The sequence below is a fragment of the Simochromis diagramma genome, unplaced genomic scaffold, assembly GCF_900408965.1.
Source record: "Simochromis diagramma unplaced genomic scaffold, fSimDia1.1 OVJJ01000026.1, whole genome shotgun sequence".
Lineage (NCBI taxonomy): Eukaryota > Metazoa > Chordata > Actinopteri > Cichliformes > Cichlidae > Simochromis > Simochromis diagramma.
This window is the reverse complement of record NW_024386985.1, coordinates 4818780-4836025: the sequence shown is the minus strand read 5'-3', so window position 1 is coordinate 4836025 and position 17246 is coordinate 4818780. Positions and strand designations below refer to the sequence as shown.

General features: G+C 40.8%; 1 protein-coding gene across 1 annotated transcript; it reads left to right on the top strand.

Moving 5' to 3' along the window:
- Positions 1-3499: 3499 nt before the first annotated feature.
- Positions 3500-17005, top strand: ube3a (ubiquitin protein ligase E3A). Its single transcript, XM_040039839.1, has 11 exons — positions 3500-3779; positions 5835-5881; positions 6977-7254; positions 7331-8541; positions 8627-8771; positions 9318-9523; positions 9875-10039; positions 13961-14116; positions 14201-14274; positions 14371-14514; positions 14633-17005. Coding segments are annotated over exons 2-11 (2502 nt in total). The 5' UTR covers positions 3500-3779; positions 5835-5879; the 3' UTR covers positions 14754-17005.
- Positions 17006-17246: the final 241 nt, after the last annotated feature.

Below are 17246 nucleotides of genomic sequence, written 5' to 3'. Positions count from 1 at the left end.
GCTCTGAGAGTATTCAGACTCGTGCTATATATTCTGTTCCGTCTCTTCAGTCGAGTAAAATCATTCCCATGATTATACTCGAGTGAGGGATTTTCAACATAGAATTTCTAAAAACACCGGTTTTCTTTAGAAAGCATAAATTAAATTCAAATTCAAATTCAAATTTTATTTGTCACGTACACAGTCATACACAGTACGATATGTAGTGAAATGCTTGGACAACTGCTCGTGACCTAAAGAAAACAAAAAAGGAAAAGGCTATGAATAAGACAGGAAATAAATATGAAAAATTAAAAAGGGTAAATTTAACTAGGAAGGAATAAAATATAAATTAAGGTTAAAAATGAAATAACTGTACAACACAAATTAGAATGAAGGGTAAATTTAACTGGGAGAATAAGATAAAATATATAAATTAAAGTTGAAAATAAAATAACTGTACAACAAAATACACAATATAGAACTATATAAGAATGTATGAAGAAATATAAATAAATATATACACAATAACAGCAGCATATACACAATAACAGCAGCATGATTTAAGTAATGAAGTGAAAACAATGTCCAGAATGTCCAGTGTGTGTAAGAACTGTATGTGTGGGTCAGTACTGTGTGGTGGTGTGATTGAGAGACCGTATCGCCTGCGGGAAGAAGCTCCTCCTCAGTCTCTCTGTGTTGGTCTTCAGGGAGCGGAATCGCTTTCCTGACCTCAACAGAGAGAACAGTCTGTTGTTGGGATGGCTGAGGTCCTTCACGATCTTCCTGGCCTTGGTCCAGCACCGCCTGCTGTAGATTGAGTGCAGGTCAGGGAGCTCGGAGCGGATGGTGCGCTCAGCTGACCGCACAACCCTCTGTAGAGCTCGTCTGTCCTGCATGGTGCTGTTCCCGAACCAGGTTAAGATGTTTCCCGTCAGGATGCTCTCTATGGTGCACGAGTAAAAGTTCCTGAGCACCTTGGAGGGCAGTTGGAAGTCTCTCAAGCGTCTGAGGTGGTAGAGACGCTGTCGGGCCTTTTTCACCACGGTGTTGATGTGACAGGACCATGACAGGTCCTGCGTGATGTGATGTGATCACGCATTTATTTCTTTTTGTGCACCATAACAGAATTATTTCTCCTCCAAAAACGACCCAAAAAGCAAACCACTGCCATGTAATTATATTATTTAACTTTTTAATGCTCAAAGCTTTCAAAATCAAATAAAAACTTACTCACAGTATAAAAACTTCAGCGAGGTTTTGTGAGTCACACAGTAAAGAACAAGCCTGTAAGAGGTGGGAAAAGAAAAGATTTCAAAGACTGAAAAGAAACCAATGAAAGATGTGTCTGAAGAATCAACAGCCAGGTCACTAACAAGTGATTTAGCCAAGTCTGGAATTGAAGTCTCAAAGAAGACAATCACAAGGAATGGACTGCAAGGTTGCAGACCAAAAAAACCTACAGAATAGACACCTTAAAGTCAGCCCAATGTATGCTGAGGAGACGGATGGCTTGTGGAAAAAAGCTGTTGCACAGTCTGGATGTGTGTGCCCGAATGCTTCGGTACCTTTTTCCAGATGGCAGGAGTGTGAAGAGTGTGTGAGAGGGGTGTGTCCGATCAGCCACAATGCTGGTGGCTTTGCGAATGCAGCGTGTGGTGTAGATGTCCTCAATAGAGGGGAGAGAGACCCCGATGATCTTCTCTGCTGTTCCCACTATCCGCTGTAGGGTCTTGCGGTCCGATATGGCACAGTTCCCAAACCAGACAGTGATGCAGCCGCTCAGGATGCTCTCGATAGTTCCTCTATAGAAGGTGGTCAGGATCGGTGGTGGAAGCCGGGCCTTTCTCAGTCTTCTCAGAAAGAAGAGACGCTGTTGGGCTTTCTTGTGCAGGGAGCTGGTGTTGAGGGACCAGCCGAGGTCCTTCTCCAGGTGGACGCCCAGGAATTTGGTGCTGTCGACGATCTCCACAGAGGAGCCGTTGATGCTCAGCGGTGAGTGGTCGCCTCGTGTCCTCCTAAAGTCAACAACCATCTCTTTTGTCTTGTCAACATTCAGAGACAGGTTGTTGTCTTTACACCAGTCCGTTAGCCTCTGCACTTCCTCTCTGTACGCTGACTCGTCGTTCTTGCTAATGAGACCCACCACGGTCGTGTCATCAGCGAACTTAATGATGTGATTTGAATTGTGTGTTGCTACACAGTCATGAGTGTGAACAGCAGAGGACTGAGCACACAGCCTTGTGGGGCCCCAGTGCTCAGTGTGGTGGTGCTGGAGGTGCAGTTCCCGATCCGTACTGACTGAGGCCTTCCGGTCAGAAAGTCCAGGATCCAGTTGCAGAGGGAGGTGTTCAGGCCCAGCAGGCTCAGCTTTCCGATCAGTTGTTGGGGGATGATCGTGTTGAATGCTGAGCTGAAATCTATGTACAGCATTCGGACGTGTGAGTCCTTCTTGTCCAAGTGTGTCAGGGCAAGATGGAGTGCAGTGGAGATGGCGTCATCCGTTGAGCGGTTATGGCGGTATGCAAATTGCAGTGGGTCCAGTGAGGGGGGCAGCAGGGTCTTGATGTGTCTCATGACGAGCCGCTCGAAGCACTTCGTGATGGTGGGTGTAAGTGCAACAGGACGGTAGTCGTTGAGACAGGACACAGAAGACTTCTTGGGCACGGGGACGATGGTGGTGGCCTTGAAGCACGTGGGAACGACAGCACTGCCCAGAGAGATGTTGAAGATGTCGGTGAGAACATCTGCCAGCTGATCAGCACATTCTCTGAGCACTCTGCCTGGGATGTTGTCTGGTCCAGCAGCTTTACGTGGGTTGACTCTGCGTAGAGTTTTTCTCACCTCAGCTGTAGTGAGACACAGGACCTTGCACAGAAAGGCGAAATATCATCATATTAAGCAGCCTTAAGTAAATATCATGGAAACTGTAGTTAATCACCAATTTTAACTGTCATATTTGAATTCAACCCATTCAAATCCATGAGAAATGTCATATTTTACCTCACAAGCAGACAACTTCTGATTATTTACCAGAATTTTCTGACTAAAGTGACCCATTGTGGAGGACCAATCCACACCTAATTTTCCTTTTTTTTTCCCAGTAAATTTTAAATCTTGACATCTTTTCCTATATATGGTGAGCTTCCTTGAATGTTCTTCATCAAACAGACACTGATATCAGATACGTGAATGTTAAGGAAGAAGAAAAAGAAGGGGAGAGAACATTGTATTATTATTATTAGTAGTAGTAGTAGTAGTAGTGGTAATATCATCATTATTATTAAAAGTAGTAGTAGTATCATCACTATTATTATTATTATTATTATTATTGTGTTTTTATGATTATCCTTAATGACTGAGGAATATTCTTTACATATTAAATAATTGAATTAGTGAATCTTTTACCCACAGGAAACTTGTTTCTGCTGTTTTCACTCTGCTTGCTGATCCTGGATGATGTGGCTGTAGCTGCAGCCAGTTAAATTAAAGAGTTTAGCAGCACGGTGAACAGTAGGGGGCAGCATTGCGCCTGCGCTGTCTGGAGGAAACCAGGCGGAGAAGAAGAGCGTATATGGCGCCGTTGTTTACAGGCTGTTAGAGGAAATAAATTCGCTGTGACTCAACAAACTAAAATCATTTGGAGCTCTGCGTGTTGTCAGCTTCCATCGGCCTTATTAACAAGCATTAATATCCCTGTAAAGTCTATTATTTTGTGACGTGAGTGTGACCGCGGTCCGAGTGACTGAAGAGATTTTTTTTTTTGCACTGTCACTGACAGACAGGACTTCAAATCACAGGTCGGTGCTGAGACAGGACACGACACTCGATTCACCGCTCACAGCACGTTTTTTACTCTGAAACGAAGCGATTTAGAGTCTGTTAAACTGAAACGCTGACAGCTGTTTGAAAGCAGAGTCACAGACTAATTACCAGTAACGCTGATAATTTAGAAAATATTATTTATTTTTTTATGTTGTGCAATGTTATTTATATATTTATAAGTTGTATACTTCCTGTCATACAGCAACCAAAACATTAGACATTACAGAGCTTAAATATATTAAATTAATTGAGGAAAATAGACAAGTGTATAAGTAGATCAATAGTGTATGTGTGTATGTATATATATATTTAGATATAGATATATATAGATGTATGTATGTATGTATATACGTGTGTGTATGTGTATGTATGTATATGTGTATATACACACATATATGTATATACACAAATATATACATATATACACACACACACACACACACACACACACACACACACACACACACATATATATACACATATGTGTGTATATATTTGTATATACACATAAATCTATATATACATGTGTATATATAGATATATGTGTGTATACAAATATATATATATATATATATATATATATATATATATATATATATATATATATATATATAAAAAATATTAAAACCCCATAAAGGATTGAGTTTAATGCAAAAAATTAAATAAAACAAAGCAACTGAACTAACTAAGAAAAACTTTGAGTTTGCATGTATATAATCATAGCAACATCCACACTTACATGAAGGTGAATGAAAAAGGTGCAGGAAGAAGAAAATTTCATCAACCAGCCACTTGTACAAAAAAATAGTTTCTGTTATATTTGAATGTTTTTAGTTCAAGGAACCTTGTCCTTGATGGACAGGCTGACAGATGATGCAAGCAGGCATCTCTGTGGACTGTGATGTTTGCAGATGACATTGTGATCCATGGTAAGCGTAGGGAGCAGGTGGAGGTATGCTCACGAGAGAAGAGGGAAAAAAGCCAGTTGAAATAAGAATATGTATGTGAATGAGAGGGAGACAGGTGGAAAGGAGTAGAGATTTAGAAGATAGATGAGTTTAAATAACTGGGGTCAACCACCCAAGGTTTCAGAGGTGATTTGTGGCAAAAGAATAGAAGCAGAAGTGAAAAAGAAGGTTTAGTGACACCTGCTGTCGTGTATAGCTGTGGTGACTTTTTAAAGGTCCAACCGAAGGAGGAAGAAGAAGAGTATACATTATATTTATATTCATATACAAAGGAAAGAATCTTATACTCTTAGAAGTATGGTCATGTGAAAAAGAAAGTTTTCACGGGGCTCTGTTGGCCTGTTTCCATATGAATTAAGAGGAGCAGTAGAAGCCAAGAGTTGCTAATCAAATGCACTGATTAATTGATGATCAGTAAACGTGAGCACCATGTTTGGCAGTTTGCTGCTCTGACGCATTTAGGCATGTGTTAACACAATGCCACAATTTTCCCAGCGAGTTCATACCATGGTCAGATCATGCCATGCTCAGAAAAACTGCAAAACTCTGACATCGAGTGGTGAGATTTTACACACTGCACCTTTAATATAGAATAATAGAATAGAATACTTTCAAAATCATTTACATCACCAGGGTTGCAGCTGCAAGACTGAACATTGATGGCTGGGCTAAATGGATGGGCGCTAATGATGATGATGAAGCCTTTATTTGAGCTTGATAAACCTGCTAACTTGTGCATTATCAGTTGCCTTAGATCTGTAGATCTTGCCTTAGATTGTGTTGCTTTAAAAGAGCAAAACTTTATTTATATAAAAGATTTTATTCCAGCTAGAAACACAACAGTGGAGTAAAGTAGAGGCTCCAGCACATTATATTGATAATGACAAACTAAAACAAATAAAACCATGAGTTAAAACCATAAAGCGAGCAGAAATAATAATAAATAACTATGGTATTTATTTATTTTTTGTTGTTGCTTTAAGTTGTTAAGACTTTAAGCTTTTATTTAAAGGCTTTTACCTGCAAATAAGATCTCACAGTGCTTTTAAACTCTACTTTCAGAGCATTGTTCACCGGGCCTGCAGAGGGGAATCTGAATCCAGCCGAATGTAAGACCGACTATAATCTGGACCTCAGCTGGCACAAGCTAAGCTAATACACTAACCTAATATGATTCATTAGACTGATGTTTTTGGTCACAGTTGCACTCCCTCTTTACTGTTCATAGATGATAATATTTTAGCCTCTCACAACAAGAACATGTATAAATTGACTGTTAAATACATAAACTGGATCTAAAAGATGAACATGGTTTGCAGATCTGAAAAGTATAAACAACACTTAGTGCCTTAAACCTGACATCTTTTTAATGTCTAGTAGGAGGCAGTGACTTCTATGAGAAAATGAGCTCACTGCTCACTGAACCGAGCTCAGTAAACACTTTCCTGAAGAGTTTTTGGGTTCAGTCACTAGTTTAAGTCATCTTGAATAAAACATGATGCTCTTTTTCTAAATTATTGTCCCATTAGATTGAAAAAGCAGAGCAAAGCAGGGTATGATTTACTATGCCATGGATAAGTCATTTGCCTGTGAGCCACCAGTGTCCCTCATTTTTAGATCCATCATGTGGAAGGCACTCAGCCTATGGCTTCGCAACAGGATGTGTGACCCCATGTTGTCTGTGTCCATCTTTTATATACAGCTTGTGGTTAATATAGTTTGTACAGGAAAAAAAAGTTAATTTTTATTTTTCTAACCCTAGAAAGTGATGATAATATCAATTACTTTTCAAAGTTTTCTCCAGTAAATGAGATAGGAATTGATCAGAAAACGAATCTGTTCTTATTTCTGTTCCTCGACATCACAGACATAAAAGTGCTGCAGTTTATTCAGACTATGAAAGAGCAAATCATACTGATGCTTCAGAGCAATCAGTCTAAACAATAAAAAACAGAGCTAAAATGAGTTTTCTGCTCTGAATACTTGACGTGGTTATCTCCTGCACTTTATGAACTCTCAAAAGTGTTGGAAAAAAATCATTAATACCTGCCAAAGTTTCACCCACTCCTATTTACTTGAAGGGCCTGTAACTCAGTTTATACAGAACCAAAGTTCATTGTTTGTGTTTTAGTTGTTGTTGTTTTTTTTAACCCTAGAAGGTTTTGTTACCATCAGTCTGACTTCTGTCTGAATGTCCTACGCAGGAACAGAGCGACTGCAAAGCTTCTAATTGAGCGCTACTTTCGGCAGTTAACTGAAGGCTGTGGAAATGGCAACTGCTCGAATGAGTTTTGCGCATCATGTTGTGATTTTCAACCTTTGGATAACAATTCAGCAGCTGCCAAAGCGCTCGAGCTGTTTAAGATTAATGCCAAACTCTGTGATTATCACCCCTCCATCACGGCCAGTGCTGACGGAAGAACTCAGGAGGGCAGTGAGATGAGCGATAAAGACCCCGGTTTCACCAAGGAGGACTTCTCAGGTACTGTATGGCTAGCTCTGGACTCTTGCAGATTCTAACTTTGAACCAGTCCCTAAATTAGTTTGTTCTGTTGCAGAGGTTCATCACCTCACAGAGAACACAGTCTGTACGATCTTGAGTTTCTGTGAAGAAGAAGGGGATTATTCTGCTCTCGTCCGAGTCATCGGCAGGGTCTTCTCCAATGCAGAAGCCCTGATGAAGAGTTTCAGGAAAGATGAATCCAATTCTACCGACAACCTTGAGTCTTGTAAACCGGCAGATATGAAGAAAGATGAGAAACAGAGTGAGAGAAGCTCAGAGAAGACAGGTGCTTCTTCTGCAGCCTCTTTGCCAGGTGAGGCTTTGAATGAAGTGTTTGATGCCTGTGAGGTTACAGTGGACATTGGCGCTGTGAGGAGAGTCTACGACAGACTTCTGTCTATCGACCAGCTGCAGGTGGCCCTGGTGAATGCTCTCATTTACCTCACTCCAAATGTTGAACTTGACCTGGAATATCTTGACGTATACGAAACAAACCCAGATTACCTGAACATCTTCATTATCGTCATGGAGAATAGTAACCTTCACAGCCCAGAGTACCTCGAAGTGGCGTTACCACAGTTCTGCAAAGCAATGAGCAAACTTCCAGTGACCGCGCTTGCCAGGCTGACGAAGCTCTGGTCAAAGTACGATCTCCCGCACATCCGCCGTATGATGGAGACCTTCCAGCAGCTCATTACGTTTACAGTTGTTAGCAACGAATACGACGGCGAAAATCTGGTAAACGACGACGAGACTGTGGTGGCTGCGACGCAGTGTTTACAGGTCGTCTTCTTTGCAAGCATTCTGGGAGGTGACGTGGACGTAGAGCACAACGAGGAGGACGAGGAAGACTCTGACTCAGACGAGCTGACGCTGCACGAGCTGCTTGGCGAGGAAAGGCTCTATAAGAAAGGCCCCCGCATAAATCCCCTGGAGAAAGAACTGGGCGTCCGACCGATGGACAGCATAAAGCCTCTCATCCCCTTCGAGGATTTTATTAACGAATCGCTTAACGATGTCATCGAGATGGACAAGGACTTCACTTTCTTCAAGGTCAATGCAGAAACAAAGTTTTCTTTCCAGACCTGCCCTTTCATCCTCAGTGTCATCACCAAGAACCAAGGGCTGTACTACGACAACAGGATCCGAATGTACAGCGAGCGACGCCTCACGGCTCTTTTCAGCATGGTCCAGGGGCAGCAGCCCAACCCCTACCTCAAGCTCAAAGTGCGCAGAGACCACATCATCGACGACGCTCTCGTCAGAGTGAGTTGCGCTGCCTTAGGGTAATTGGAGGATGTCGAAATCAGTGTTATTCAGTTTGAAAAGTGAAACCTCCTCTGTGTTGCAGCTGGAGATGATCTCCATGGAGAACCCGTCCGACTTGAAGAAACAGCTCTATGTTGAGTTTGAGGGTGAGCAAGGTGTAGATGAGGGAGGTGTTTCAAAGGAGTTCTTTCAGTTGGTTCTTGAAGAAATCTTCAATCCTGACATAGGTGAGAATTTTAAGCTCAAGTGGACTGTGGACATTTTGTAAATGTTGTTTTGTATCCGAACAAAAGAACACATTTATTTGACAGGCGAACAGGGGGATTGAGATGAGTGTCATGTTTTATTAATTATGCAGCAAGCTGAAGTCATGATACGATCATCTTAGCATGAGAACTAGAAACGTAATAAAATAATGCCGTACAGTTCAAAAGTCTTGAATCCAAGAAGCTAGATCGTTTAAAGTGGTCTTTAAAGAGCAACACTTCTCCGGGCTTTCTAAAGATCTTTCAAAGGTTTCTTTGGACATCTCCAGTCTAATCCCTGTACAACTTTCAGAGGATTTTTCTTCAAGCCCAGGCACAGTAACCCCACCCACCTGCTGTTCAGACCTTCAGTTTACAAGGGGCAGCCAATCAAAAGAAAACTGACCTATAAAACATTTAAGTATTTAAGTTTAATAAGGATTACTCTGAACTGTCATTTACACAGAGCTGCTTCATGCATTTAATTTTTCCATGTCCATTTTCCTGTGTGCCTGATGTTCCGAACAGGAATGTTCACCTACGAGAACGACACCAAACTTTTCTGGTTTAATTCATCTTCTCTGGAGACTGAAGCGCAGTACACTCTTATTGGAATCGTCCTCGGTCTCGCGATTTACAACAACTGCATCCTGGACGTCCACTTTCCAATGGTTGTCTACAGGAAGCTCATGGGAAAGAAAGGGACCTACTTGGACCTATCAGACTCACATCCAGTATAGTAACTTCCTCTAAAGCTCATTCACAGTGAATCACTACAGTTCACAGTAGTTTTAAAATGTTATACAGGGTGGGCCATTTATATGGATACACCGTAATAACATGGGAATGGTTGGTGATATTAAAGTCCTGTTTGTGGCACATTAGTATATGTGAGGGGGCAAACTCCTCAAGATGGGTGCCCCCTCACATATACTAATGTGCCACAAACAGGATTTTAATCTCACCAACCATTCCCATTTTATTACAGTGTATCCATATAAATGGTCCACCCTGTACATCCCTGTAATCAAATCAGAGGCACCCATGCAAAGAAAGTCTTATCTTTTTTTTTTTTTGTGCTCCAGGTTCTCTATCAAAGTCTGAAGGGAGTACTTGAATATATGGGAAATGTGGAAGAAGACATGATGATGACCTTCCAGATATCACACACTGACCTCTTTGGAAACCCAGTAATACACGACTTAAAGGAGCAAGGAGACCAGATTCCCGTTACTAAGGAGAACCGACAGGTGAGGTGTGAGCTGGACCGTTTTACAGCCACAGCTCCTTAATTCACCTTATATGTCCTTTTTTGGTTTACTAATAAATCCCCATGCTACTGTGTTGTTTGGTCTGTGATTTTAGTCTGTTGTTAGGGGGTTGCTAGTAGAGATGGACCGATCCGATATTACGTATCGGTATCGGTCCGATACTGACCTAAATTACTGGATCGGATATCGGAGAAAAATAAAAAATGTAATCCGATCCATTAAATATCACAAAAGCACCTCACAAAACTTGCAACACGCCGTAACTCACCTCAGAACGTTAGCACGTCGGAGCAGTATGCATCACGTGATAGAGCGGCTGTGGCATGCAGGACCTGTCGGTGGTCTGGATAGCATGTGGAGCTTCGCTAGCAACCCGGCATTTCATCTCCGACAAAGTTATCCCCGAGAGAAGTAAAGCAAGTGTGTAAGTCCATCTCTGAATGTTTGTAAAGCATTCCTGCGTTAAGCTTAACAAACGATATATGGAGCGACTGCCTCTTCTTGCTGCTACTTCAATCATGAAACTGCTTAATGATCAGCTGATCGGCTTTTCTGTCGAGAGTCCGTCTCTCTTGTTTGTTTTTGGCCCACTTTGCACCAGAAAGAGGAAACCAGCGGCTGAACAACAGCAGCACGTTTAAGCTTGATAAGCTGTTGTTAGAATTTATTTAATATTACTTTCTACTCGAGGATCTTTTTCTACGTAGCTGACGGCTGGTAACTGTGCAGGGGCGGATCTAGCAAAGTTTAGCCAGGGGGGCCGATAGGGCATTAACAGGGAAAAGGGGGCACAAAGACATACTTTTCTTTCTTATGCTCAGTTAAAATGTCTAGCTTTTAAAAATATTATTGACACCCAAGTTTTTCAAATTCAATTCAAACATTTTTTTCACGTACACAGTCAACACGTACGATATGTATGAATGCTTGGGCTCGTGACTACAGAAACAAAGGAAAGCTCTGAATAATAGGAATAATATGAAAATTAAAAAGCAAAATTAAAAGTGTATCTTTAATAGGAAGAATCAAAATAAATTAAGGTTAAAATGAAATAAACTGTAAACACAAATAGAATGAAGGGTAAACTTTAATGGGTAAATAAGATAAAATTATAATTAAGTTGAAAATAAATAACCTACAACAAACTACACAATATAGAATTTAAGATGTATGAGGACTAAATATAAATAAATATATACACAATAATAATAACAGCAGCTGTACAAGTATTAACCGGAAATGAAGAATATAGTGACCAGTGTTGTGCAAAAACAAAGTCCAGAAAGTCCAGTGTGTGTAAGAACTGTATGTGTGGGTCAGTACTGTGTGGTGGTGTGATTGAGAGACCGTATCGCCTGCAGGAAGAAGCTCCTCCTCAGTCTCTCTGTGTTGGTCTTCAGGGAGCGGAATCGCTTTCCTGACCTCAACAGAGAGAACAGTCTGTTGTTGGGATGGCTGAGGTCCTTCACGATCTTCCTGGCCTTGGTCCAGCACCGCCTGCTGTAGATTGAGTGCAGGTCAGGGAGCTCGGAGCGGATGGTGCGCTCAGCTGACCGCACAACCCTCTGTAGAGCTCGTCTGTCCTGCATGGTGCTGTTCCCGAACCAGGTTAAGATGTTTCCCGCCAGGATGCTCTCTATGGTGCACGAGTAAAGTTCCTGAGCACCTTGGAGGGCAGTTGGAAGTCTCTCAAGCGTCTGAGGTGGTAGAGACGCTGTCGGGCCTTTTTCACCACGGTGTTGATGTGACAGGACCATGACAGGTCCTGCGTGATGTGAACTCCGAGGTATTTGAAGCTGTCCACTCTCTCCACTGGGCACTCGTTGATGACGGGGGTCTGGTAGTTCCTCTCCTGCTTAGTGCTGAAGTCCACTATCAGCTCCTTTGTCTTACTGACGTTTAGAAGGAGGTTGTTCCTCTGGCACCAGTTCTCCAGATTCCTAATCTCCTTCAGGTAGGCCGTCTCGTTGTTATCAGAGATCAGGCCCACCACGACGGTGTCGTCAGCAAACTTGATGATGGTGGTGGAGCTGGTAGTGGCCACACAGTCATATGTGTACAAAGAGTACAGCAGGGGGCTCAGAACACACCCCTGGGGTGCTCCAGTGCTGAGAGTGGTGGAGGCTGAGACATGTCCGCCCATCCTTACTGCCTGTGGTCTGCCAGTTAGGAAGTTGGAGATCCACTGATCCACTGTTTTAATTTGATGTAAAATGAATAGAAGTCAATTACTGTATATAGTGACTATTAAGTCTAATATATATACCCTAGTAAGCTATAGTACTTTTTCCTTTGGGAAGGTACCATCTGTGCAGTCTGCAATTTTGTTGAAGAAAGATGTTGAATCTATTTAATATTTCTTGAAAAATAATTGATTTCTGTGCATTTTTTTTTCACACTGCATCAAATTAAGGTTGATTACGTCGATTAAGCATCATAAGGTGGAGCGTGAGGGGTGGTTCCCTATTTTTTATTTATTTATTTTTGTTGTTGCTAGGAGTTGGAACCCTATTAGTTAGGTTGCTTAATATTTACACTAAGTACTCTTTAAAATACCAGAATAGGGAGGATGGTGTAGGTTTAAGTTTATTAGATTGATCAGTATTGCTGAACTATGAAATATTTTTTTTTTTTGCATACAGGTATAACAGAATAGCTTTAGTGTAGTTGTTGTTTTAAACTTGAGTATGAACTTATACAAAATGCAGCAAGATATTTAAAAAAACAGTTTTGTTGATTAAAAAACACTATATCGGATTCATATCGGTATCGGCAGATATCCAAATTTATGATATCGGTATCGGTATCGGACATAAAAAAGTGGTATCGTGCCATCTCTAGTTGCTAGTCAACGTGGTGGGGATGTCCTCTATCATGAATAATGAGAGAGTTTTGTGTATATAATTTTGATTTCATTGGTGTATTATTGGCCACGGATGAGTCATTTGGTCCATTGGTAGGTGATTGCTAGGCAATATGATGACATCATAATATACGATAGTCATAATATATGGCCTAAGATGTATCTGTGTCCCAAATATGGGTGTTAAACTCTGGATCGTGTAGGAGAACTTTTAGTGCAAACAAATAGATTTTGTGTTTTGAGTGGTACACCGTAATCCACTGGATTAAAAATATATGACTTCTGAGTTCATTTAAAATGGAAAATATTGCACCTTACACCCCAAAAAGTTATGAACGTCTGTGTCGAACTTTTCACTACCGCTTGGCGAGTAGGTGAATTTTCAGACAAACCAGCATTTTATGGACAAACCTGCCAGCGATCAAAGCAATCACAAGGTTTTCAGCAACTTCCAGCAACCACTTGGCAGCCAGTCAAGGAATACACACTTTTCCCTGGTGACCAGGGTTAGCAGGAGGTCAGTGACCAGCCTCACAGCCATTGTGCGTTGCTTCATTAGATATTCTATTAACATTTATGTAATAAGTAAAGTTATTATAGAAGATAATCAGCTGATTCTGAGGCAGTCAGAGGGGAGGCACTGGTTTATTATCTTGTTCTGATTTTTGGTCTCTTCTTTTAATTTATCTCTGGTTCCTTTAAAACCATGCATCATTTTTATTTAAGCTTACCTAAAAATTAGACATTTCTGTGGCTATATAATATGTTAAGATGGAAGTCTGATTCTAGACCAAATGTGTCGCTACACAAATAAGGGAGCCCTAACTGACACTTCTGCTGTTCCTCTTTTGACTGAAATGTATATTTCACAAGTACAGAAACAGGAACACACGATGAAGACGAAGTAGTATGTTATGCAATACGGCCGGCATTCTTTGACAGAGCAATCTGTAGAGTCTGCTCTCTAAAAATACAGATTATAAAAAGTTAATGATGAAAAACTGCTTCAGATATATTTAACTTCCTTCCTTTTTTAGGAGTTTGTGGATCTGTATGCTGATTACATCCTGAACAAGAGTGTGGAGAGACAATTCAAAGCCTTCAAAAAAGGCTTCCTAATGGTCACAAATGAGTCCCCGCTGAAATATTTGTTTAGACCAGAAGAAGTAGAGCTGCTTATCTGTGGAAGCAGGGTGAGAGAGCGCGTCCCCATTTATATTTTTATATCTTAATTGTGTTCGGTGCTGCATTGATGACAGTCTTCGATCATTACACAGAAACTGGACTTTGAAGCGCTCGAAAAGACGACGGAATATGACGGCGGCTACAGCAAAGACAGTCAGGTTATCAAGTGAGTCTGATAAAGTCTAAACATGTTTGGAAGTACTTGAGCTTTATGCACATTTTCTCATCAGTTTAATGTTTTTATTCAATTATCCACCCGCAGAGATTTCTGGGAAGTCGTCCACTCATTCGGGGAAGACCAAAAGAAATTGTTTCTTCAGTTCACGACGGGCTCAGACAGGGCGCCTGTTGGCGGACTCGGCAAATTAAAAATGATCATTGCGAAGAACGGCTCTGACACAGACAGGTGCTGCCCTGGCCAGATTTAAGAAACACTCAGCATATCTTAAAAAAACGATCCGTAACTCAAAGCTCTCTGTGGATGCTGATTTCAGATTTCCCCACTTCTGCCATTTTTCTTGCAGGCTACCAACCTCCCACACCTGCTTTAATGCACTGCTGCTCCCTGAGTACTCCTCCAAGGAAAAGCTGAGAGAGAGACTTCTCAAGGCCATCACTTATGCCAAAGGGTTTGGGATGCTGTGACGAAGCCGCAAAGTTATCAGAGCCAAAAAAGGGAGTATTAAGAAAGTGGATAGGGAAATGCAGTGGAGAAAAATACTGTAATAACCTGTGCCTAACCAAACTACTGCAGTCCACTGCTGGCCTTTCACACTTCATATGCATTAGATTTCCCAACAGACTGTATTTAAAAGATGGACGCCATTTCCTGGTGAAGTGAAGCTCAAGTGCCTTAAACTTGCATTCTTTCTGATGACCAGCAGGGGGAGACTCCACTGGTGGAATGAGATGTCATTATCTCAAAAGGTGGAACAATGGAAAAATATATGTAAAAAGTTCACAGATCAGTGCAGAGAAAGAAAATATAACCGAAACGCAGCGAATATGAAATAAGTAAAAAGTCAATTGTTGTAATTAAGAGCTAAATATAATTTAATAAGGCTAAATGAAATACAATGTAAACTTTTTTTTATCAAGTGTGGTGAAAAGAACAAGCACAACAGCTGTCAGAGGTCGTCAGAGTGTAGTGAACAAGGAATAGGGTGGCTGAACGTCCACAGGAAACATCTGTAAACCTCCCGTCACCGGTGACATCTGTGCACGCGATGAGTTAACGGTCTGAGTCAGTATTTTCAAGTTAGCCGTGACCCCTGTTAAAGCTAAGAAGGAGGCTGTGCTTTACTGTGACTGACGAGATATTGGCCTCCGAGGCCTCCCATTTTCCTGTTTCCCGTCCTTTGCACAACCTTTACTATGAATAATTATAAATTCGGTACACATCATTTCAACACATCAGCCAGAGTAATATAGTGCGTGCACAGCTGTGCTCATCTGTCATTGTTGCTTGAGCTCTTTTTACTCCAAAGAAAACAGGGCTCCATCACCAGTTTAAGAGTTTAAACCAGTGCTCCTTAAAACCTAAAAAATATAAATCTGTACAAATCAGTACTAGAACATCTTTAGACATAAAACTAGCTAGCTAACTAAAGAAAGAAACTGGATTTTGAAACCTAAATGTCAGGAGATGTAACAGTTATGGTTTGACACTCAGTTTGAGGCTTCACAGCGGGAGCTCATGAACCAGTCGATGTCGTTAGCGTGGTTCAGCATTACTACCAATTTGTATTTTTAATGGATTTTTATTTGTATTTCACTTTGATGTTTTGTTTTTTAATCAGTGTGGTTTCCAGACTGGGTTTGCTCGTCTCAGTTTAGTTTTTATTGCATGTTTTTAGTTTCATTTTTTATCCGTTTATCAGTTTTAGTCTGTAGGACTGTTTTTCAGGTGCAGATTTAAGAAGTTCACATTAGGCATTAAAACACATGGACGTCCCAGCCTCACCAAGCACATGCAGCAGTATCTCCTCACGCTCCTCAAGACTAAAACTAAAAAAGGTTTTATTTTATTTTTGTTTTTTTAAGAACAAAATATTGTATTTTTTTTTATTCTAGTTTCAGTGTTTACCACAGTAACTGAAATGTTTTTGTCACACCTACTTTTACTTTAGTTTAGCTGCGGTTGTGTCCATCTTTTACTTACAGTCTGTAGATTTCCCAGAGTTGAAAGGCGCTTAAATATTTAAATTTTTTCACGCGTGTTTTGTTTCTGAGCCAACATCAAACTGTATTGTGAAAGTGCACTTACACAGAGCACATTCAGGATATTTTGCATTTAGTTTGACTTGTTTTGTGTGTTTTCTGCAGTTGTCGTAATGTAGCAGCATTCGGTGCACACACTCTGGGCATAACGGTGCTCTTTGGGTATGATTGTCATTTACTATATGCTGAACTGAAGCCTTTTTTAATTCCTGCTATTGAAGTCAAAACAACCTCATAGAGAAGCTTATATTTAAACATTTTCTTTACCCAAAATAAATAAATAAATAAATGTTATATCCAGATGTGATTATATCTGGTTACGATCTAACAGTTTTGTGTTGTGACCTGACAGTTTGGTTTCAGAGTATGCTTCCTGACTGGTCGGTTCAGACTTTCACTTCCTCTTTCTTTTGGTTTGTTTGCTAATCTTACTGATTGCACAGTCATGAGGTGCCAAATGTGCAAGGCCTACACAAGAAAAAGAGTCACACCATGTTTTATTTTGACAAATGTCTCAGGTACAAACACAGAACGTGCAGATAACGTGAAACTCTTTTGTAAAGCTTCTGTTATGCAAATTAAATAAAGGTGAATTAAAAAAACAACAACATTAACACTCACTGGAAGACTTTAAGCTGAAACTCTGTTTTTCAAATAAATACCTGATCATGACTGCGGCTCGTCTCACAGTCACAGATTCATTTCTTTGTTCTTACTTTTGGAAAATTTGGTTTCAAACCTCTCTAGAGGTCGCCACAGCGTATCACCTCTCCTTTCAATAACTGCCATCAGATTTTTAGCAGCTCGACAACACGCAGCAGAATAAGTTAGCACGTAGCTGATGAACACAACGGGGTACTCGGGTACTCGCTTAAAGAGGAGCTGGTTTTCCTTCATCGCTGATGAAGCTAAAATCAG